General features: G+C 39.7%; 1 protein-coding gene across 1 annotated transcript in view; it reads left to right on the top strand.

Annotated features, from left to right (window-relative positions):
* LOC122908931 (serotransferrin-like) overlaps window positions 1-24878 on the top strand; it is a 63153-nt gene that overhangs the window by 29217 nt on the left and 9058 nt on the right. Inside the window, 7 exon segments of the mRNA XM_044252335.1 lie at window positions 3536-3625; window positions 3628-3798; window positions 4576-4670; window positions 5908-5985; window positions 9308-9390; window positions 20891-21027; window positions 22984-23038. Coding sequence (XP_044108270.1) covers window positions 3536-3625; window positions 3628-3798; window positions 4576-4670; window positions 5908-5985; window positions 9308-9390; window positions 20891-21027; window positions 22984-23038 — 709 coding nt within the window.

Here is a 24878-nt window from a genome sequence, read left to right as displayed (position 1 = left end):
ACAGATTTTAAAATCCAACAGATGAAGACACACCAGATGGAGATGGGAGCTCTCGTGACCCATAAGCTTCCCTCTGGGTCTCACTGGCCTGAATGGTTTATTTGGTTTCACAGTTCGGCGGTGGTACCTCTGTAGAACATAAAATAAAAATTATTATTGGTGTTATCTTTTAAAAACTTCATTGTTTTCTAAATGTTTGGCTTGGGAGGATTTTTTTTTTAAGTACTGACTAAATACATGTGCAAATGAGCCCTTCCTTCAGAGCTTAATGTTCATCTGACCCCTTCCATAGCTTTGGTCTTGGTGTTACAGCCACACCTCCTGGGTACAGTTCAAGTAGAAATTCTTTCTGAAAGGGGTCTGCATGCTTACTGTAATAGAATCAACTGTATGTGGCTGTATGTGTGTGTGTTGCTAGCGAGGGGTTAGGAAGGAGAGTGAGATACTGAGATGGAGTGTTCAGAAGAGGACAGAAAAAAATATAGAAGACATATATTTTTAAATTATTTTAAATGAATTTCATCAGGTATATTGAATCAGGTCCTGATTCTAGCAGGTCAGAAAAGTGAACCACTGGAACATCTGAAATTATCGCTTGACCCTGATTCCCACAGTAGTCACTGCCTTGTCTCCTCACTCTTTCCACACCTCACTTATTAATGGTTGAATACCCAGAAACCAGTCTTTTGCTCTACTCACTTCCCTGCAGCTACCCTGGCCAAGGTCACCGCCTATGTGTCAACTGTGAAAACCAATTTTAATTCTTTCAATCCTGAGTCTGTTAACTGCATTTGATACTGCTGACCACTCACCAATCACATGACTGGAGTAGTCCCTGAGTCTAAGATCGTTTCCACCATGCTTTGGAGCTACTGGGAATAGAAGAGGGAAAAATATGTCTGGTAAATGAGATATTTTAATTAATGGAAGAGATGGGAAAAATTGTGTCACTGCATTTATTTCATTGTAACTTTCCATTTGCAATTTGGACTAAGAAGCACAACACTTTCAGCAAGCAGCAGTCAGTATCCGCCTGTCCTTCCTCTGTGTTCATCTCCACATACCTCCTGGAAGTGTGTTGGTGCAGATGTGAGAGGACAGGAAGCAGCTGATCCTCTCCTGCTCTGATTCCTGAGAACCGCACCACCTTCCCCCTTGACTGTGGAAGGCGTGCCCATTTCTTCTGCCTTTACCCAGGAAATATACTGGGGGAAAAAAAAAGTCTGTGTCTTCTTAAAACCTTCTTTCTTTCATTATTCCCAAACTTTACCACCAAAGCAGATCTTTCTCATTCACATAGCTCTGACTAAAAATTCTTACACAGTTGGGATAGTAACAGTAGATGTTCCCCAGTCTGGCTCTTCCTCCTTCCCTTCACTTTTAGCTCCTAGCAGAGGAATCAATGGTTATTGTAAAGGAGCTCTGCGTGTGTGTGTGTTTGTGTGTGTGCACGCACATTGTGGGTGGTGGATACAGAGCAGGGCCCAGGACCACAAGAAAGAAAGAAAAAGAGAATGTGGTAAAATTACTGTCATTTCTGATAGTCTTAACTGATAATGCTAATTGAAAATAAAGTAGTTGGTTTACTTTCTTTAGCCTCACATCTTAAATATCCTTTCTTAACCTGGAGTCCCTATTTGCCTACATTTATCAGTGAAATGCCTGGAAAATGAATTGTACTATGTTAGAGCATACAGTTAAGCATAAAGGAGCCCACTGCCTGGGCTTAATGGATAAGTTATTTAACCCCTGCCTCATTCATCTCTGTAAAATAGAATAATGGGTTGCTGTGAGGATTAAGCAAATTAATAAATTAAAATGATTTCAAACAGTGCCTGGCACTAGCAAGCACTCATTAATGTTAGCAATTACCGTCTAACCCTCTTCTCCATCTATCACACTTGCTTCCAAACCCATCCCTCTACTCCATTCCTCCCCTCACTCTTCCCTCCAAGTTCGCTTTTCATTCAAGTCCTCATCATAGGAGCCCCTTTCTTACAAGAGCTGCTGCTGACCACTTCCAGGACATGCCTTACTTCTGTGCCACTGACTCTTCCTTTTTAGGTATCTTTGTGGGTTCCTTTCTCCTCACTTTTCATTCCGTACCTGATTTTAATGACAATTTACTTATGCCTGAAACTCGGAGGAAAATATAGCACCTATTACTGAGACTTTACATCTGTTTATTCTATCACCTGGTTAATCAAGATTTTAAAATGCCCTGAGGCACCTGAAACTCAATATATAGAAAAGAGAGGAATTTTTCATTCTGGTTATGACCTCAACCCCTCTAATTCACTTTATGCACTCTGATCTTTTTAGTACAAAACATCAACTACTTCAGATGCAGTCTTGTTAACTCTCCATCTTAACTCAGCACACCCAAATAATCACCACATCCTATCTATTTTCCTTCTACACATCTTTCAGATCTTTGGTCTCATTCCACACCTACACCTATTTTCCTGGTTCAGACCCGGCACATCTTTTGCCAAAACACAGCAACAACTCCCAGCTGGTCTCCCTGCCTCAGTCTTTCCTCTCTCAAATCATCTTTCTCCATTTATCTGCCAATCATCTCTATTACCCCCAACCGAAACTTCTTATCCCATTCTGGATATTGTCTAGGTTCCTCAGCGTAGCACACAATCACTTCCGGTCATACCTGCCAACTTTTCTGCTTCATCTCCTGCCACTTCCGCTGAAATGACTTCAGCTTAGTGACAGACTGCAAACTAGCAGCTCCTAGGTGGGCCCCTTCTGGGCCCCCAAGGTGTTTTATTTGGGTGACAAGTTTTTTTGTTGTTGGTAGTGGGTTTGTTTTTGTTTTTAGTGTTTTTCATTACTTGCTGAAATTTGAAAAGTGGAACATTTCCCTTCTGGCTTCTCTGGAAAAACAGGCCACTTTGGCCCCATATACCTGCCTGGCAGAAATAGAGGCTGTCCACTCGGGCAAGAACGACAGATGCACTTTTCAACAGCTTCACCCCACACAGTGATTTTCCTAGCTGCTTCCCACAATGTCGAAATCTCAGTCGCAGCCCTAGACTTACAGTATAGGGACACTGAGTTGCTCGTTTTCTTCTACATAGAGCACTTTTTCTCCTTTTACACCTGCAGAGGCTGACCGATCCCTCATGACTCAGTTCCTCTCACTTTCCTCACGAGCTTTTCTCTGAACCAGTGAAGGATTATAAGTTCCTTTCTGTATTCCCATATCGCACCGTACATTCTCCGTCACATCCCATGCCACATTATGCTCAGAAGAAATATTTGTGTAATCCTTGAGTTCCTCACAAGACTCACCTCGGGAAGGGAGAGACTGGAAATTCTCAGTAAAGATTTCTTAAGCCATTCATTTTATTCATCCATCATTCCGTCAACACCCATGAAGAGGGAGGCGACATTCAACTCCTATCTTAAGGGATAAGAAGGTCCCTCGTGAAATTCCGCGAAACGCCGCTGGTTCGGGGGAAACAGTGTGCAAGAGAACTGCAACTCCCATCAGGACCTTGGGAATCCCCGCCCCTGAAAGAGGAAATATAAATTGAGGACTACCACTCCCGTGATGCTCCGCTTCGGACGCCTGCGCAGAGTCTAGGGCCACGTCGCTTTCGCGGCGCTGGAGACCACGCACCTCAGCCATGGCTTCCGCGGACACCCGGCGGGTGGCGAATGGCGGCAGTGTCGGGGGAGCCTTCCAGCCCCACCTAGACTACTTGCGGCAGGAGCTGCAGCAGAGGGACCCGACGCTGCTGTCAGCCGTGGTGGCGCTTCTCGCGGTGCTGCTGACGCTGGGTAAAGAGGCGGTGGGTGGTTTTGACGGGTGTACGGCCGGCGGGATTCCGAGTTTGGACTGGGCTTGTGCAGACCGCTGCCGCGGGGGCGGCGGAGGCTGTCTAGATGCCGCGGGGGCATCTAGAAGGGAGACTCACCTCTTATACCAGCCTGCCTTGCTTCCTGAAGCACGGGGAGTAACGTTCCATTAAAGAAGATTCCCTGCGACACTTGGAGTGACGTCCTGGTCCTTGGGGCGCGGGTTATTCTTTCTTTGTGGGCCCTGTTACGCCTGAGCGCGCGGTCCTTCCCTCCTCCCGGACCCCCCCCCCACACTTCTTTGCTCTTACTACCAAGACTCACGCGGTCTTCACTCCAAATTTGCGTGCTGGGCGCTGGGGATACACAGTAAGTCAAGATTGCACTTGAGAAGTCCACGACACAGACGCAGACACAGAAGGGTTGACAGTTGATAGTGGCTGGCACTTAGAGGAGTCCCTAATGATAGAGTAGGCGGTTAGTTAGGAGGTGGAGGCAAGGACGTTGATAAGTGGGTTACACATTGAAAGCCTGGGGCACAACATCACATTTATGGGAATCCAAGAACCCAGACCTCCGTTCACTCAGCTCGGACTCTCCCACCCGTAACACTAACAATAGTAATGATTATAGTGATGGTGAAAACAATAAAAGAATGAGGTGTTCTGTGATTAACTTCTGTCATTTCCCTACCCCAACAATACAGGTGTACTGTTGATGATCAGGACATAATTTTGGTTGTTTTTCTCTATTCCGCAGTGTTCTGGAAGTTCATCCGGAGCAGAAGGAGTAGTCAAAGAGCTGTTCTTCTTGTTGGCCTGTGCGACTCTGGGAAAACATTGCTCTTTGTCAGAGTAAATGCTTTGATTTACACCTCTTCTAAAGTTAATAGGAAATGTTAGGCCATATCGTTATTCCTGTGAGGTCGTAGTTCATTCTGGAAAGGAAGCTGATACAGTTCGGGAGGTTAATTCTTGATTCACTTGGAAAGACTTGAAAAACTTGAACAGGCTCTTGAAAAATTCATAAACTGGGATTTCTTGACCATTTCTGTTTTCTTGACTTGCCAGTTACTAACATTTAGTATTTATCTCAAAAGTTATATAGTTTTGGGCGCCTGGGTGGCTCAGTGGATTAAGCCGCTGCCTTCGGCTCAGGTCATGATCTCAGGGTCCTGAGATTGAGGCCCGCATCGGGCTCTCTGTTCAGCAGGGAGCCTGCTTCCTCCTCTCTCTCTGCCTGCCTCTCTGCCTGCTTGTGATCTCTCTCTGTCAAATAAATAAATAAAATCTTTAAAAAAAAAAAAAAAAGTTATATAGTTTTATGGAACTACTTTCCTGTGGTGTCCAAGGATGCCAGAACAGCTGAAGAGATAGAAAGCGATCTGTATAGGGTGTATAATCTTGTTTAACAAACTCGTATGAGAACTTGTCAAGGAAGTTTTTTAAAAGGTTGATTCTTTGACATATTGGGCCACTGAGCCATCTTTTCACTAATATTTAACCTACTATTTTATTTTTTAATTAAGATTTTATGTATTTATTTGACAGAGAGAAATCACAAGTAGATGGAGAGGCAGGCAGAGAGAGAGGGAAGCAGGCTCCCCGCTGAACAGAGAGCCCCATGCGGGGCTCGATCCTAGGACCCCGAGATCATGACCCGAGCCGAAGGCAGCGGCTTAACCCACTGAGCCACCCAGGCACCCCTAACCTACTATTTTAAACAATTTTTCATTATGGAGAGTAGCAGAGGCTTTCTTATTATTCTTCCCTTTGAGAAGATAAATTATTTCCTTTCTACTACAGAAATATAACTTGTAATCATTTGTGATGATTAAAAATGTTTATGGACATTTGGTGAATTTGGCCAGTAAGGATTTGAAACTAGGTTTTTTGTTTCTGTTTTTTTTTTTCCATCGTGGAGCGGGGAATATAGATGCAATGAATTAGATTTTTCTACAAGGGAAAAACAGTTGTTGCAAGCAACATTCATTTATTTGACCTGACCAACTGGAGAGTTACTCTCTTTAGGTTTGTTATTTATATATTTACTCTGATCTCCCTCAAATTGTTTTTTTTTTTTTTTTTACAGTTGTTAACTGGCCTTTACAGAGATACTCAGACATCTATCACTGACAGCTCTGCTGTGTACAGAGTCAACAATACCAGGGTAAGGGGTTTGTAGAATGTTGGGAGTCTGACAATTTTACTTTGGTGCATCAGGGAAGGATATTTGTTATATGAATTAGTCTGATGGTTTAGGTACCATTCGTAGCTTATTTTTATGGATAGATAGAGTTCATGTGACAAATTCTGCTTTTGGTCATCCAAGCAATCTTGCCATCCCCTGTTTTGTTGTATACTTCATACACACTGATGTTTTATCATTTTACTAGTTTTTGTTTCTATGTCTTTCCAACTTGACCATGAGTTCTAGAGGGTGAGCATTAAACCTTTTCCTTTATATTTTGAAGTGGTAATATATGTATATGGGACAAAAATTCAAAAGGTTAAAAGGAATATTCAGTGAAAAGTAATTTTGCCTTTCCTGTCCCTACTAGGTCTTCTCCTTAGAGGTAATAACTTACTATTTTCCTATGGGCTCTTCAGATGGTCTGTGCATATGCAAACCTATCTATATATCTGTTAATTTTTTTTCTTAAGATTTTATTTTTAAGTAACTTCTTCACCCAACACAGGGCTTGATCCCACAAAGCCGAGATCAAGAGTTGCCTGCTCCACCAGCTGAACCAGCCAGGCATCCCAATTACTTTCTTTCTTAACTCTTTGTTCTGCCCACTGTTTTTAGGTTTTTTTATTTTATTTTTTATTTTTCAATTTTAATTTTTTTAAAAAGATTTATTTATTTTAGAGAGCAAGAGGGAGCGTGAGAGAGAGAGAGAAAACACCCGTGCACAAGCCAGGAGAGGGGAAGAGGGAGAGGTGAGGGGAGAATCTCCAGCAGACTTCTTGCTGAGCATGGAGCCTGACCTGGAGTTAGATCCCAGGACCCTGAGATCAGGATCTTAGCTAAAACCAAGAATTGGGTGCCCAGTCCACTGAACCACCCAGGTGCTCCATATTTTATTTTATTTTATTTTTTTAACAATATGACTAATACAATTGTGTTGTTTTGTTTTTCTCCCTCATTTGTACACATAGTACCACCTGGTTGATTTGTGAGCCACATAGTATTCCATTATGTGGCTGCACTATTCAATTAAGTTCTTGTTTAAGAACTCTGTTAACAAACATTTAGTTTGTTGTTACAATCTTTTGCTTTACAGTGTTGCAGTGGACATCCTAGAGTATACATGAGTATATTTCAAAAATGCCAGTAAGGAAATCATGAGAAGAACTTTTTATGTACCTATTTAGCTCCAGAGTATGGATAGTGACTGCCAAGTCTATTGTAATGAATAAGTATTTGGTGAGTGGAAGAAAGGCTGGGGGCTGGTTGGAGGGGTAGGTGTATAGATGAATGAATGAGAATGGTTAAGAGACCTTTCCTGGTACTTTTTTTAGCCCAGTCCTTTTTAAACTCCCAAGATTTTAGATTTTGAAAGGTCAGTTTTGGGAGATCTTTAATTCTTGGGGGACTTGTGCCAGATTTTTTTAAGTGGGATATTCCTGGGCATACTTTGGACCCTTACTTTACAATGGAATAGCCATTGGCTGTGTGAGACATTGAGCATCTGAAATGTGACTAGTCCAAATTGAGGGGTTCTGTAAATGTAAAGTATACACCAGATCTTGAACTCAGGATGAAAAAGTAAAGTATCAACAATTTCTTGATTTTTTTTTTTTTAACTTGTTTAAAAGATACTTTAGATATGTTGGGTTAAATAATATATATATATATATATATATATATATATTTTTTTTTTTTTTTTAAAGATTTTATTTATTTATTTGACAGAGATCACAAGTAGGCAGAGAGGCAGGTAGAGAGAGAGAGAGGAGGAAGCAGGCTCCCTGCTGAGCAGAGAGTCCGATGTGGGGCTCGATCCCAGGACCCTGGGATCATGTCCTGAGCCGAAGTCAGAGGCTTAACCCACTGAGCCACCAAGGCACTCCAATAATGTATATTATTAAATTAACTTTGTATCTTTTTACTTTTTTCCTTTTGGAAAACTTAACATTATATATAAAACTTGCATATTTTTACTGAAATTGTAACAGTTTGTGGGTGGCTCAGTTGGTTAAGCAGCTGACTCTTGATTTCCACTCAAGTCATTATTTTAGGGTTTTGAGATTGAGGCCTACGTATGGCTTTCTGCTAGGCATGGAAACTGCTTGAGATTTTCTACCTTTCCCTCTGACCCCGCCCCCTGCCTACTCATGGGTGGGTGCTCTTTGTAAAAAAGAAAATATAGAGCATTCCTCCCTTCTTTATTACCTCCTCCCACCGCCCCCCCCATATGTTTTGGATGTAGTCTGTCTCTCTCAAGTTAGTAATGTGTCTAATATTGTGTCTTTTGAATTGCTTGTGGTGGTATAGTGGTGATTATGAAATGTTGTCCCTAGACTTTTGTCAGTATTTTTTTTTTAAACTACTGTACATCATATTTTTACCCATGAAAGACTGCACAGACTACATGATGGCTTATAATGAATCCAACTATAATTATGTGAGATCAGTGCATGATACTGACTCCCTCCTGCTGAACAGTGGTTAAGGCTGGCTATGGATGAGGTAGAGCATCTGAGAAATGTTCGTGGGCCTGGTAATTGCACCAGGGTTATATCAGAGTCTTACTGAGCACAGCTACATCCACACTGAACCTGAGCTCACGGCCTGAAATGAATAGCTCTTAGGTGGGTGCTTAATGAGTCAGCTCAGTATGGGCAGAACACCTCACTGTTTGAATGACTGACACAAAATATTGACAGTTGGAACAAATAAACGGTGTGTCTAGTTGTCAGATATTCAAAAGTTAAATTATAGTGGAACATGTAAAGGAATGTTTTTTTACAAAGGTCCCATATTGGTAACATGGTATATAAATAAAGTATAGATCTTCTGTCACATCATTTAGTTTGTGAATATTTACTGCTGTTTTCACATGTTTTTGTTTTTATTCATACTAATGTATTTCCCCAGGCTCAGGTGGACTACACTTCCATGACTCTCCCAGATAGGGTCATTTTCTCACATACCCTGGGAACATTTATCAAAGTTGTAATTTTACATTTATTTGTAATTTTACATTATGTTGATATTTCTGATTATATTATAAACCCTGTTGGAATAGGGATTATATTTGTTTTTGCTCACTGTTAAATCCCCGGAGCGTCTACTAATGATTTATAAATACAGGATGCTTTGTGAACATTTGTTTGATTCATTAATTAATTATGGTGAACATTTTTTTGATTCATTAATAAAAATGGATGCTGTTCTGGTACCTGAAATCTCATATGAGAAGTTTATGTTGTGAATGTGAGCCAGGACCAAAACACTGATTTAATGTTATTGCTGCCATCCTTAGGCCACTAGTCTGACCTTGATTGATCTCCCAGGCCATGAGAGCTTGAGACTTCAGTTCTTAGAGCGTTTTAAGGCTTCAGCCAGGTAAGTAGGATTTGGAGTGAACTTGCCTGAATCTCTTATCAGTGCCACCTATACTTCCACTGGTGGGGAAAAGAGCATGGACCCTGGAGTCAACCATTTCTGGGTTGCAAGCCCACCTGAACTAGGATTTTATGAAGATTTTATGAGATAATGTTTGAAAGTATTTCTTTTTTTTTTTTTTTTTTAAGATTTTATTTATTTGACAGAGAGAGATCACAAGTAGAGAGAGAGAGAGAGAGGAGGAAGCAGGCTCTCTGCTACGCAGAGACAGGCTCTCTGTCTCTCGGCCTAGCAGAGAGCCCAATGCGGGACTCGATCCCAGCACCCTGAGATCATGACCTGAGCTGAAGGCAGAGGCTTAACCCACTGAGCCACCCAGGCAGTCCTAAAAGTATTTCTTAAGAGTGTTTAGAAAGTGTTAACCCTCACCATATTAGTAAATTTTTCATTTACTTTGAGGACAAATTTTAATGTGTGGAACTATTAAAATCTGAAAAATGAATTGGAAGGCTAGGTGAAATCCTAGAAGTTATTTAAATCCAACATTATATATTTCTGTTCTTAAATTACCTAAATTTAGTGTCTCAAAAGTAGAGAACAAATTTTTATATTTCTTTTACTATTTTCCTAATGTTACTCTTAAAATTCTTGTGCTGCAGTTGAAGATACTTATTTCTTGTTTTGTCTCTAACACTGATAAGAACTTAAGAGGAAAATCAATATACCACCTTTAATTGATACTAAAATATTTTAATGCCTATGAAATTAGAATGCTAGTTAATAGTTGTTTGTGTCATAGTTTAATTGGTAGTATTTTCCCTTTCTTAGTAGTACTTGAAATAATAATGTGTCTTTTAATTGGTGGAATCTTAGGTTTGATGGAATGAGGCAGTTGTTTCTTTCCTTAGTTTTGAAGATGTCTTGACTTTTATTTTGTTGTTGCTTCCTTGCCCACAAGATGGTGGTGATGAGCAATCTGTCTGTTCTGCAAATTAAAAAAAAAAAAAAAGAATATTTTTTTGAGCAGCTTTAGGTTCACAGCAAAATTGAGCAACAGGTCAAAGACTTCCTGTATTACTCTGCACTCCACACACATGCATAGCCTTCCCTGTTATAAGCATCCTTCTCCACAGTGGTTCGTTTGTTAAAACTGATGAACTCCTAACACCGACACATCGTAATCATTCTGAGTCTTTGTTTTACATTAGGATTCACTCTTGGTGTTGTATATTTCTACACATTTGAACAAATGTATAATGACATATTCACCATTTATAGTTTCATACAGAGTATTTTCACTGCCCTAAAAATTTTCTGCATTCTGCTAATTCATCCCTCTGTTCCCTAATCCCTGACAGCTACTTAAATATTTTTTTTTATTATTGTTTTTTTTTTTTTCCAATTTATTTATTTTCAGAAAAACAGTATTCATTATTTTTTCACCACACCCAGTGCTCCATGCAAGCTGTGCCCTCTATAATACCCACCACCTGGTACCCCAACCTCCCACCCCCCCGCCACTTCAAACCCCTCAGATTGTTTTTCAGAGTCCATAGTCTCTCATGGTTCATCTCCCCTTCCAATTTACCCAAAAGCACATACCCTCCCCAATGTCCATAACCCTACCCCCCTTCTCCCAACCCCCCTCCCCCCAGCAACCCACAGTTTGTTTCGTGAGATTAAGAGTCACTTATGGTTTGTCTCCCTCCCTATCCCATCTTGTTTCATGGATTCTTCTCCTACCCACTTAAGCCCCCATGTTGCATCACCACTCCCTCATATCAGGGAGATCATATGATAGTTGTCTTTCTCCGCTTGACTTATTTCGCTAAGCATGATACGCTCTAGTTCCATCCATGTTGTCGCAAATGGCAAGATTTCGTTTCTTTTGATGGCTGCATAGTATTCCATTGTGTATATATACCACATCTTCTTGATCCATTCATCTGTTGATGGACATCTAGGTTCTTTCCAGAGTTTGGCTATTGTGGACATTGCTGCTATAAACATTCGGGTGCACGTGCCCCTTTGGATCACTACGTTTGTATCTTTAGGGTAAATTCCCAGTAGTGCAATTGCTGGGTCATAGGGCAGTTCTATTTTCAACATTTTGAGGAACCTCCATGCTGTTTTCCAGAGTGGTTGCACCAGCTTGCATTCCCACCAACAGTGTAGGAGGGTTCCCCTTTCTCCGCATCCTCGCCAGCATCTGTCATTTCCTGACTTGTTGATTTTAGCCATTCTGACTGGTGTGAGGTGATATCTCATTGTGGTTTTGATTTGTATTTCCCTGATGCCGAGTGATATGGAGCACTTTTTCATGTGTCTGTTGGCCATCTGGATGTCTTCTTTGCAGAAACGTCTGTTCATGTCCTCTGCCCATTTCTTGATTGGATTATTTGTTCTTTGGGTGTTGAGTTTGTTAAGTTCTTTATAGATTTTGGACACTAGTCCTTTATCTGATATGTCGTTTGCAAATATCTTCTCCCATTCTGTCAGTTGTCTTTTGGTTTTGTTAACTGTTTCCTTTGCTGTGCAAAAGCTTTTGATTTTGATGAAATCCCAAAAGTTCATTTTTGCCCTTGCTTCCCTTGCCTTTGGCGATGTTCCTAGGAAGATGTTGCTGCGGCTGAGGTCGAAGAGGTTGCTGCCTGTGTTCTCCTCAAGGATTTTGATGGATTCCTTTCTCACATTGAGGTCCTTAATCCATTTTGAATCTATTTTTGTGTGTGGTGTAAGGAAATGGTCCAATTTCATTTTTCTGCACGTGGCTGTCCAATTTCCCCAACACCATTTATTGAAGAGGCTGTCTTTTTTCCATTGGACATTCTTTCCTGCTTTGTCGAAGATTAGTTGACCATAGAGTTGAGGGTCTATTTCTGGGCTCTCTATTCTGTTCCATTGGTCTATGTGTCTGTTTTTGTGCCAGTACCATGCTGTCTTGATGACAGCTTTGTAATAAAGCTTGAAGTCCGGAATTGTGATGCCATCAACTTTGGCTTTCTTTTTCAATATCCCTTTGGCTATTCGAGGTCTTTTCTGGTTCCATATAAATTTTAAAATTATTTGTTCCATTTCTTTGAAGAAGATGGATGGTACTTTGATAGGAATTGCATTAAATGTGTAGATTGCTTTAGGTAGCATAGACATTTTCACAATATTTATTCTTCCAATCCAGGAGCATGGAACATTTTTCCATTTCTTTGTGTCTTCCTCAATTTCTTTCATGAGTACTTTATAGTTTTCTGAGTATAGATTCTGTGCCTCTTTGGTTAGGTTTATTCCTAGGTATCTTATGGTTTGTGGTGCAATTGTAAATGGGATTGACTCCTTAATTTCTCTTTCTTCTGTCTTGTTGTTGGTGTAGAGAAATGCAACTGATTTCTGTGCATTGATCTTATATCCTGACACTTTACTGAATTCCTGTATAAGTTCTAGCAGTTTTGGAGTGGAGTCTTTTGGGTTTTCCACATAGAGTATCATATCATCTGCGAAGAGTGATAATTTGACTACTTCTTTGCCGATTTGGATGCCTTTAATTTTCTTTTGTTGTCTGATTGCTGAGGCTAGGACTTCTAGTACTATGTTGAATAGCAGTGGTGATAATGGACATCCCTGCCGTGTTCCTGACCTTAGTGGAAAAGCTTTCAGTTTTTCTCCATTGAGAATGATATTTGCGGTGGGTTTTTCATAGATGGCTTTGATGATATTGAGGTATGTGCCCTCTATCCCTATACTTTGAAGGGTTTTGATCAGGAAGGGATGCTGTACTTTGTCAAATGCTTTTTCAGCATCTATTGAGAGTATCATATGGTTCTTGTTCTTTCTTTTATTGATGTGTTGTATCACATTGACTGATTTGCGGATGTTGAACCAACCTTGCAGCCCTGGGATAAATCCCACTTGGTCGTGGTGAATAATCCTTTTAATGTACTGTTGAATCCTATTGGCTAGTATTTTGGTGAGAATTTTTGCATCTGTGTTCATCAAGGATATTGGTCTATAGCTCTCTTTTTGGATGGGATCCTTGTCTGGTTTTGGGATCAAGGTGATGCTGGCCTCATAAAATGAGTTTGGGAGTTTTCCTTCCATTTCTATTTTTTGGAACAGTTTCAGGAGAATAGGAATTAGTTCTTCTTTAAATGTTTGGTAGAATTCCCCTGGGAAGCCATCTGGCCCTGGGCTTTTGTTTGTTTGGAGATTTTTAATGACTGTTTCAATCTCCTTACTGGTTATGGGTCTGTTCAGGCTTTCTATTTCTTCCTGGTTCAATTTTGGTAGTTTATATGTTTCTAGGAATGCATCCATTTCTTCCAGATTGTCAAATTTGTTGGCGTAGAGTTGCTCATAGTATGTTCTTATAATAGTTTATATTTCTTTGGTGTTAGTTGTGATCTCTCCTCTTTCATTCATGATTTTATTTATTTGGGTCCTTTCTCTTTTCTTTTTGATAAGTCTGGCCAAGGGTTTATCAATTTTATTAATTCTTTCAAAGAACCAGCTCCTAGTTTGGTTGATTTGTTCTATTGTTTTTTTGGTTTCTATTTCATTGATTTCTGCTCTGATCTTTATGATTTCTCTTCTCCTGCTGGGTTTAGGGTTTCTTTCTTGTTCTTTCTCCAGCTCCTTTAGGTGTAGGGTTAGGTTGTGTACCTGAGACCTTTCTTGTTTCTTGAGAAAAGCTTGTACCGCTATATATTTTCCTCTCAGGACTGCCTTTGTTGTGTCCCACAGATTTTGAACCGTTGTATTTTCATTATCATTTGTTTCCATGATTTTTTTCAATTCTTCTTTAATTTCCCGGTTGACCCATTCATTCTTTAGAAGGATGCTGTTTAGTCTCCATGTATTTGTGTTCTTTCCAGACTTCCTCTTGTGGTTGAGTTCTAGCTTCAGAGCATTGTGGTCTGAAAATATGCAGGGAATGATCCCAATCTTTTGATACCGGTTGAGTCCTGATTTAGGACCGAGGATGTGATCTATTCTGGAGAATGTTCCATGTGCACTAGAGAAGAATGTGTATTCTGTTGCTTTGGGATGAAATGTTCTGAATATATCTGTGATGTCCATCTCATCCAGTGTATCATTTAAGGCCTTTATTTCCCTGTTGATCTTTTGCTTGGATGATCTGTCCATTTCAGTGAGGGGAGTGTTAAAGTCCCCTACTATTATTGTATTATTGTTGATGTGTTTCTTTGATTTTGTTATTAATTGGTTTATATAGTTGGCTGCTCCCACATTGGGGGCATAGATATTTAAAATTGTTAGATCTTCTTGTTGGACAGACCCTTTGAGTATGATATAGTGTCCTTCCTCATCTCTTATTATAGTCTTTGGCTTAAAATCTAAGTGATCTGATATAAGGATTGCCACTCCTGCTTTTTTCTGATGTCCATTAGCATGGTAAATTCTTTTCCACCCCCTCACTTTAAGTCTGGAGGTGTCTTCGGGTTTAAAATGGGTTTCTTGGAGGCAACATATAGATGGGTTTTGTTTTTTTATCCATTCTGATACCCTGTGTCTTTTGATTGGGGCATTTAGCCCATTAACATTCAGGGTAACTATTGAGAGATATGATTTTAGTGCCATTGTATTGCCTGTAAGGTGACTGTTACTGTATATTGTCTCTGTTCCTTTCTGATCTACCACTTGTAGGCTCTCTCTTTGCTTAGAGGACCCCTTTCAGTATTTCTTGTAGAGCTGGTTTGGTGTTTGCAAATTCTTTCAGTTTTTGTTTGTCCTGGAAGCTTTTAATCTCTCCTTCTATTTTCAATGATAGCCTAGCTGGATATAGTATTCTTGGCTGCATGTTTTTCTCGTTTAGTGCTCTGAAAATGTCATGCCAGCTCTTTCTGGCCTGCCAGGTCTCTGTGGATAAGTCAGCTGCCAATCTAATACTTTTACCATTGTATGTTACAGACTTCTTTTCCTGGGCTGCTTTCAGGATTTTCTCTTTGTCACTAAGGCTTGTAAATTTTACTATTAGGTGGCGGGGTGTGGGCCTATTCTTATTGATTTTGAGGGGCGTTCTCTGAACCTCCTGAATTTTGATGCTCGTTCCCTTTGCCATATTGGGGAAATTCTCCCCAATAATTCTCTCCAGTATACCTTCTGCTCCCCTCTCTCTTTCTTCTTCTTCTGGAATCCCAATTATTCTAATGTTGTTTCGTCTTATGGTGTCACTTATCTCTCGAATTCTCCCCTCATGGTCCAGTAGCTGTTTGTCCCTCTTTTGCTCAGCTTCTTTATTCTCTGTCATTTGGTCTTCTATATTGCTAATTCTTTCTTCTGCCTCATTTATCCCAGCAGTGAGAGCCTCCATTTTTGATTGAACTTCATTAATAGCCTTTTTGATTTCAACTTGGTTAGATTTTAGTTCTTTTATTTCTCCAGAAAGGGCTTTTATATCTCTGGAGAGGGTTTCTCTAATATCTTCCATGCCTTTTTCAAGCCCGGCTATAACCTTGAGAATTGTCATTTTGAACTCTAGATCTGACATATTACCAATGTCTGTATTGATTAGGTCCCTAGCCTTCGGTACTGCCTCTTGTTCTTTTTTTTGTTGTGAATTTTTCCGCCTTGTCATTTTGTCCAGCTAAGAGTATATGAAGGAGCAAGTAAAATACTAAAAGGGTGGCAACAATCCCAGGAAAATATGCTTTAACCAAATCAGAAGAGATCCCAAATCATGCGGGGGGATTTCTCCCCCCTCACGATTGGGTGAGGGATCTCCTCTGATTGGGATCTCCTTTGACTGGGATCTCCCAATCTCTTCTGATTGGGATCTCTTCTGATTTGGGGATAAAAAGAGGTTCAAAAAGAAAGAAAGAAAAAAAGAAAAAAAGAATTAAAAAAAAGAGATTGAATTAAAAATTCAATCAAGAATTTAAAAAAGAATTAAGAAAAAAAAAGATTGAAGAGATTAGGATCTCTTCTGATTTGGGGATAAAAAGAGGTTCAAAAAGAAAGAAAGAAAAAAAAAGAAAAAAAAGAATTAAAAAAAAAAAAGAAAATGAATAAAGAAAAGTATAAAAAAGCAAAATATATATATATTAGATAATCTAGTTAAAAAACGTTAAAAAAGAAAAGGGTAAAATTAGAAAAAATTTTAGCAGAAGAAGAGAAAAAAAATGAAAAAGAAAAAAAAAATAAATTAACTGCAAGACTAAAAAATCACCGGCAGAAAGCCATGAGTTCCGTGGTTTGTTTTTTCCTCCTCTGGAATTCTGCTGCTCTCTCCTTGGTATTGAAACTGCACTCCTTGGTAGGTGAACTTGGTCTTGGCTGGATTTCTTGTTGATCTTCTGGGGGAAGGGCCTGGTGTAGTGATTCTCAAGTGTCTTTGCCCCAGGCGGAATTACACCGCCCTTACCAGGGGCGGGGGCTGAGTGATGGGGCTGAGTGATCTGCTCGGCTTTGCTTTCAGGAGCTTTTGTTCCCTGAGCGCTTTCCGTAGAGTTCCGGAGGATGGGAATACAAATGGCGGCCTCCTGGTCTCCGGCCCAGAGGAGCCGAGAGCCCAGGGCCCCGCTCCCCTGTGCGCCCTCAGCGAACTGCTCCTGGTAACTCGCGTCTGCCTAACCTCCGGCCGCGCTCCAAGCTCACCGAGCTTGCGACCGGTTCAAGGCAACTCCGAGCTGCGAGCTTACTGTCGGCTCTGTCTCTGCAGCCGGCTTTCCCGTTCCAATATCCACAAGCTTTGCAACACTCACACACCCCCAATCCTTCTGTGACCCCGCGGGACCTGAGGTCACGCCGACCCCGCGTGGGCTTCGCCCCGGTTTAGCCTCCGGAGCGATGTCCCTCAGCGGAACAGACTTTTAAAAGTCCTGATTTTGTGCTCCGTTGCTCCGCCGCTTGCCGGGAGCCGGCCCCTCCCCCCGGGGTCTATCTTCCCGACGCTTTGGATTCACTTCTCCGCCAGTCCTACCTTTCAGAAAGTGGTTGTTTTTCTGTTTCTAGAATTGCTGTTCTTCTTCTCTTCGATCTGCTGATGGATTTGCAGGTGTTTGCAATCTTTAGATAAGCTCTCTAGCTGATCTCCTGCTAGCTGAGGTAGTCTCAGCCTGCTACTTCTCCGCCATCTTGACTCCTCCTCCTACTTAAATATTTTGATGGTCCCCACATGGTACTTTTTTTCAGAATATCATGTATTTGGAATCATACAGTAGGTAGCCTTTCAGGTTGGCTTCTTTTACTTACTAATATGCATTATAATATACTGGTGTTTTTTCATTGTTCAATAGCTCATTTCTTTTTAGTGCTGGATAATATGTCATTGTCTGGAGGTACCACAGTTTATTTGTCCATTCACCTATTAAGGACTTCTTTTTTTTTTTTTAGATTTTTATCTACTTATTTGATAGAGAGAGATCACAAGTAGGCAGAAGGCAGGCGGGTGGGGGAAGCAGGCTCCCCGCTGAGCAGAGAGCCCGATGTGGGGCTCGATCCCAGGACCCTGAGATCATGACCCGAGCTGAAGGCAGAGGCTTAAACCACTGAGCCACCCAGGCGTCCCTCACCTATTAAGGACTTCTTGGTTGCTTCCAAGTTTTGGCAATTCTGAATAAAGCTGCTGTAAACATCCGTGTGCAGGTTTTTGTGTGGACATAAGTTTTTGGGTGAATATCAAGGATTGCAGTTGTGGAGCCATATGGTAAAAATATGTTTAGTTTTGTGAGAAATTGCCAAACTGTCTTCCAAAGTAGCTATACCATTTTGCACTCCCACCAGCAATGTATGAGAGTTCCTCATACTCCAGTGGATGAGAGTTGCTCTGCATCCTCCCCAGCATTTAATGTTGTCAGAGTTCTTGATTTCAGCCATTGTAGTAGATCCATAGTGATATGTACCTGCTTTAAGTTGCATTTCCCTGATGACATTGATAGGATGTGGATCATCTCTTCATATACTTATTTGCTGTCTATAGATCTTGTTTGGTGAGGTGTCTAAAGATCTTTGACCCATGAGTTTTAAGAGTTCCTTGTATATTTTGGATAAAGTTCTTTATCAGAAATATGTTTTGCAAATATTTCCTCCCAGTCTTTGATTCATCTTCATTCTTTTGATGGTGACTTTTGTAGAGCAGTAATTTTATCTTTAATAAAGTTCAGTTTATACCCTTTTTTCCCCATGAGTTATGCCTTTAGTGTTGTATCTAAAAAATCATTGCCAGACCCAAGATGTCTAGATATGCTCCTGTGTTCTCTCTCAGGATTTTTATGATTTTGTGGTTTACATTTAGATATGTGATCCATTTTGAGTTAATTCTTGTGAAAAGGATATGGTCTGTATCTGTTCATTGTATGTATTCATTTTTTTACACGTGGGTGTTTAGCTGTCCCAGCATCGTTTGAAAAGATATCTTGTTCTGTTGTACAGATCTTACTCAACGATGAGGTTACATTCTAATAAACCTATAGTAAGTTGAAAATATCTCCAGTTGAAAATACATTTAATATATTTACTGAATGTCATAGCTTAGCCTAGCCTACCTTAAATGTGTTCAGAACACTTAACACTGGCCTACAGTTGGGCAAAATCATCTAACACAAAGTCTGTTTTATAATAAAGTGTTGAATATATCCATGTAACTTGTTGAATACTATACTAAAAGTAAAAATCAGAATGGTTGTGTATATTAGTTATTTACTCTCTTGATCCAGTGCCTGACTGGAAATGGTGGCTCAGTGCTGCTGCCCAGTATCATGAGATTGTACTCCATATTGCTAGCCCAGGAAAAGATTAAAATTCAAAATCCGAAATATGGTTTCTGTTGAATGTGTATTGCTTTTGCACCATTGTAGGGTAAAAAGTTGTAAGTTGAACTGTTTTAAGTCAGGGACCATAGTAGGTGTCTCTTTCTGGACTTTGTTCCGCTGATCTCTACTGATCAGGACCATGCTTTCTTGATTACTAAAGCTTCATAGTAAGTCAGGCAGTGTCAGTCCTCCAGCTTTGCTCTTCAGTATTGTGTTGGCTATTCTGGGTCCTTTGCCTCTCCATATAAATTACAGAATCAGTCTGTCAACATCTGCAGTAACTTATTAAGGTTTTGATTGGATTTCATTGGAATCTATAGATCAAGTTGGGAAGAACTGACATTTTGAAACTGTTTAGTCTTCCTATCTGTGATGGTGGAATATCTCTGTTTATCTAGTTCTGCTTTGATTTTGTTGATCAGTTTTGTAGTTTCCTCATATAGATCTTGTACATATTTTATTATATTTATACCAAAGTTTCATTTTGGGGAGGATGATAATATAAATGGTATTGTGTTTCTAATATTTTGTTGTTGTGGGTGTTGTTTTTTACTGCTATGGGATATGAAAGCCTCTCTCCAGAATGGGTTCATATTTCCTTCTGTTGGTGGCTCTTGGAGTTCATCGAATCTGGCCCCGTTTTTATATAAATCTTTCTGCATCTTACGCCGTGAAAGAGTAAATTCATACCCCTGACCCCCAATCTGTGTGGCACAGGAGGCCTGGTATTTCATTTCCTTTTGCATTATTTTCCCACACCTCCACTAGACAGCTTTTAAGTTGTAGGCTTTGTGCAGAGGGTTCAGTTCCAGCTCCCCGACTGCATGTTGGCCATTGCTCATTTCCAGCTATTGCTGAGCATTCAAACCCTGGTCCCTACAGTCTGTTATCTGCTCTTTCTCCTGGACTGCTTTGCTTTAGCTTTGATACCTCTTTACTTGTGCCACATGAGGATTCTCACTGTTGCTGCCTTAGGTTGGGCCCTGCCAGGTCACTGTGCTTCTAGTTTGGTTACCCTCTTAGATTTATCTGTCTTCCATGAAACACCAATATTCTTTGCAATAGAAAGGCACAAACTCTAGAGGTCAGTGTCATTCGCCTTTGCTGCTTGGTCTGGTTTCCTCCCTGTGTACCAGCCTACCTTGAGCTCTGTAGGCCACGATGTTCCACTCCTTTGTGCTCTGCACATACTACTTTCCAGGCAGTCTGTGTCCCAATTTTTTTGTCTGGCTAAAATTCAGCCCAGTTGTTGACCTCCTCCTTTGAGTCATCTTGACCTATTCTCATGTAAATGTTCTTGTTTGTTCCCGTTGGTGCATAGGTCTGTTTTAGCATTTTATGACATAGTTTTGTATATGATGATTTCCTGGTCTTTGGGGGCAGGCATGATTTCCTTTTTTAACTTTTTGGATTATTCATTGATAATACAGTAACACTAAGTAGTTCTTTGTTTTTTGTTGTTGTTTTTGCATTTTTATAAAACTTGATAAAAAATATTTCAAACTGTACAGTCATCAGAAGTACATAGTTAACCAAAAATGCACACACTTGGCATCTCCTCAGTAGTCCTTTGTTAAATGAGTATTTGTATGGTGTGATTACATGTGTGTACACTTTCATTTGAGCCTGCTGTGTGTTACTAATTAGGATTGAATTGGATGAAATTAAAGATATAACTTTTCAGTATAATGCTGCACTCCTGCTTGCTTACATGCTGGTTTTTCTTTCTCCTCCTCCAGGGCTGTTGTGTTTGTTGTGGACAGTGCAGCCTTCCAGCGAGAGGTGAAAGATGTGGCAGAGTTTCTGTATCAAGTCCTCATCGACAGTATGAGTCTGAAGAACACACCATCATTCTTAATCGCCTGCAATAAGCAAGGTGCCATCATGTTTTCCAGCAATAATAATTGAGATTTTTCTGGGATTGCTACTAAGAGCTAATACATTTGTTATTATTGAGGATGAGAGATGATTGTTAAGGAACTATGAAGGATTTTAAATCTAAAAGTTGTTTATATACCTGCATTTTTATTAGTTTTTTTTTTAAATTTTTATTAATTTTGTTAGTTTTACCAGTCTGTTCTAAGGAGTGTCTTACCAGTTTTTCTTTGATACAGTGTTTTACATTTCACAAAATTATAAATCATTTTACTTTATTTACCAAGTTAAGTTTGTCAGATTGACAGTATGTCCTATCACACACAATTGTGGAGGGCCAGGGGACCGTCTATCTTTTCAGACAAATTTACCTTCCAGCACATTTTATCAAGGAAGGTTTTTGTTTGCACAAGTTGTGTTTTCTTTAACCTCATAACCATTAAACATTTTCTATCACACCCAGTAATCTGAGGCTTCAGTTTCATTATCTCTAGCATAAGATAAACTAGTTGATTTTATAGTCTTCTTTCATTTTTTTTTTTAATGTTGATGCCTCCCTTTATTTATTTTTTTTCCAATTTATTTATTTTCAGAAAAACAGTATTCATTATTTTTTCACCACACCCAGTGCTCCATGCAAGCCGTGCCCTCTATAATACCCACCACCTGGTACCCCAACCTCCCACCCCCCCCCGCCACTTCAAACCCCTCAGATTGTTTTTCAGAGTCATAGTCTCTCATGGTTCACCTCCCCTTCCAATTTACCCAAATTCCCTTCTCCTCTCTAACGCCCCTTGTCCTCCATGCTATTTGTTATGCTCCACAAATAAGTGAAACCATATGATAATTGACTCTCTCTGCTTGACTTATTTCACTCAGCATAATCTCTTCCAGTCCCGTCCATGTTGCTACAAAAGTTGGGTATCATCCTTTCTGATGGAGGCATAATACTCCATAGTGTATATGGACCACAACTTCCTTACCCATTCATCCGTTGAAGGGCATCTTGGTTCTTTCCATAGTTTGGCGACCGTGGCCATTGCTGCTATAAACGTTGGGGTACAGATGGTCCTTCTTTTCACATCTGTGTCTTTGGGGTAAATACAGTCTTCTTTCACATTAAAATTCTGATTCTAGGGCACCTGAGTGGCTCAGTGGGTTAAGCCACTGCCTTCGGTTCAGGTCATGATCTCAGGGTCCTGGGATTGAGTCCCGCATCAGGCTCTCTGCTCAGCAGGGAGCCTGCTTCCTCCTCTCTCTCTCTCTGCCTGCCTCTTTCCCTACTTGTGCTCTCTCTCTGTCAAATAAATAAATAAAATCTTTAAAAAAATAAAATTCTGATTCTACAGAGAGCCTTGTGCATTTGTCAGAAGTGATCAGGTAGTTATAACCCTAGCAATGCCTAATCAGGAAGTGGTATTAGGATCATTACTGGCCTCTCCGTTTCTTTTCTTTGGTGTAGGAGAGAAGGTGATATTTATTTGGCTTTTGCTGGAAGCCAAACCAGCAAAGAGGGTGTTCCTCTCTTACCAAGGGGCAATTAAGTGACTTAGTATCTTAGTATCAGCTGGAAATGTGCTTAGTTTACTTTTATATGACAAGTAGGATGTTTCTATTTACAATCAAAAAGCTGGTAGGTTTTCTCTCTGATACGCTGGCTGGACTTACATATATTTTGATTTAAAAGGTCTGTAAGATGTAGAAACTTTCATGAACTAGTCAATTTTAGGGATATGAGCTTAATATATTTGTAAGCATTATTATAGGAAAACCCATACCTGAAAATTAGAAAGCTTATTTTAGTAGTTAAGCTACTAATGGTAAAAAGCTCTTTAGGAAAAAAAAAGGGGGGGGCAGAAACTTATTGGTTTAAATTGGAATTTTCCATATGTGCAAGAGGTCTTGGGAAAAGACCCTTTCTGGTTTAAACTATAACAATGTCTTTATTTCTTTACAGACATTACAATGGCAAAATCCGCAAAGTTAATTCAGCAGCAGCTTGAGAAAGAACTGTAAGTATGAATAAGTCATATTGATTAATGTAGATTTTAACACTTAGGAAATTTGAATATATTGCTTAAGGTCTTTGGTTGTATATAATTATCATAGCCCAAAGAATAGTGTGACATATATTTGTTAAATAATTGACAAAATTAGAAGGGGGGTAGGGTTATGGACATTGGGGAGGGTATGTGCTTTTGGGTAAATTGGAAGGGGAGATGAACCATGAGAGACTATGGACTCTGAAAAACAATCTGAGGGGTTTGAAGTGGCGGGGGGGTGGGAGGTTGGGGTACCAGGTGGTGGGTATTATAGAGGGCACGGCTTGCATGGAGCACTGGGTGTGGTGAAAAAATAATGAATACTGTTTTTCTGAAAATAAATAAATTGGAAAAAAAAAAAAAAGACAAAATTAATGGAATTCTAAAAAGCGTCAGTGGGATGTTTATGGATACTTTAAAAATTCATGGAAAGAAAATCTCAGGTTTATTGAGACCATAAGCTCAATTTATTTTCCCACTGTTTCTAGTTCATTTATAGTAGATATGAAAGGTTTTAGAAACTAAAAAATTTGAAAGCCATGGAAATTTTTGTTGACAAAATAAGGAAGGAATGCTTTAAAAGAATTTAAAAATCTGTTATACTATTTTATAGCTTATTTTATCATTTTCTAGCTACATTGCAATATCATTTAGCTTATTTTAGTGTTTAAAAATTTGTAAAGTGAGCTATAACTTTTTGAATTTTAAGAAATCTACTAGCATGTCTATACTCTCCCAGTTTATAAGAGCTAGCTACAGATTGCTTACCCAGGAGCTACCATCAATATTATATGAAGCAAGTAATTTTTTCTTGCTGCTGTTGTGTAGACTTTTTTTTGTGTGTGTGTGTGTAAATTCAACTTTGAGGGGCACCTGGCTGCCTCAGTCAGTTAAGTGTCTGCCTTTGGAGCAGGTCATGATCAGGGATAGAGTCCCTATATCAGGCTCCCTGCTCTCCAGGGAGCCTGCTTCTCCCTCTGCCCTGCCCCCTGCTCATGCACTCTCTCTCAAATAAATAAAATCTTAAAAAAAAAAAAAATTCAACTTCGAGCACATTTTTTTCCCCACCAGGATTTACTTATTTATACATTTAACATCTAGTATATGGCAAGCCCTGCTTTCAGGATGTGGCTGTAGGGGGAACTGTGATGTGGTTCCTGTACTCAGGAGCTTAGGGTTGACAAACTCCTGCTCAGTGTGTGCAAACAAGAAATAGGTTTACATTTTTAAAGGGCAGGTTAAAAAAATAGGAAAAGTAGAAAAATATGTGACAGAAACTAAATGTCACCCACAAGCCCAAAACATTTAATTTATGGTTTTTTACAGAAAAATTTTATGAGACCTGGTCTGTCATTTTCTGTGTTTTTTTTTCTTTTAACTGGGAATGATATATTTAATTCCATATGCTTTAAACTTTTTAATATATGAATAGAAGAGTAAAGTTAACAGTTCAGTCAGATTTATCAAAGACCTCCTGCTTTCAAGTTGAATATCAAAAAAGATTTTTTTAAACCCTTTTATGGGGGCGCAATTCATATGTAAAAAGCCGTGCATATTTAATGTGTACAACTCCATGCATTTGGGGATAAGTATCTACCTTTGAAGCCATCACCACCATCGAGGCCCTAAAAATACCATTATTTTGTAGTTTCCTCCTGCTCTCTTTATTGTTTGTGTTTGTATGAGGGTGAGTGAGAGAAACAGAGAGTGTTTCATGAGAATACTTAAGATCTATAGTATTGGCAGATTTTAAGTATACAGTGCAGTATTGTTAGCTGTACACACTATGCTATATAGATCTCTAGTACAT

This window comes from Neovison vison, chromosome 6 (assembly GCF_020171115.1).
Source record: "Neovison vison isolate M4711 chromosome 6, ASM_NN_V1, whole genome shotgun sequence".
Lineage (NCBI taxonomy): Eukaryota > Metazoa > Chordata > Mammalia > Carnivora > Mustelidae > Neogale > Neogale vison.
The sequence above is the reverse complement of the archived record's forward strand: the minus strand, read 5'-3'. Positions and strand labels throughout refer to the sequence as shown.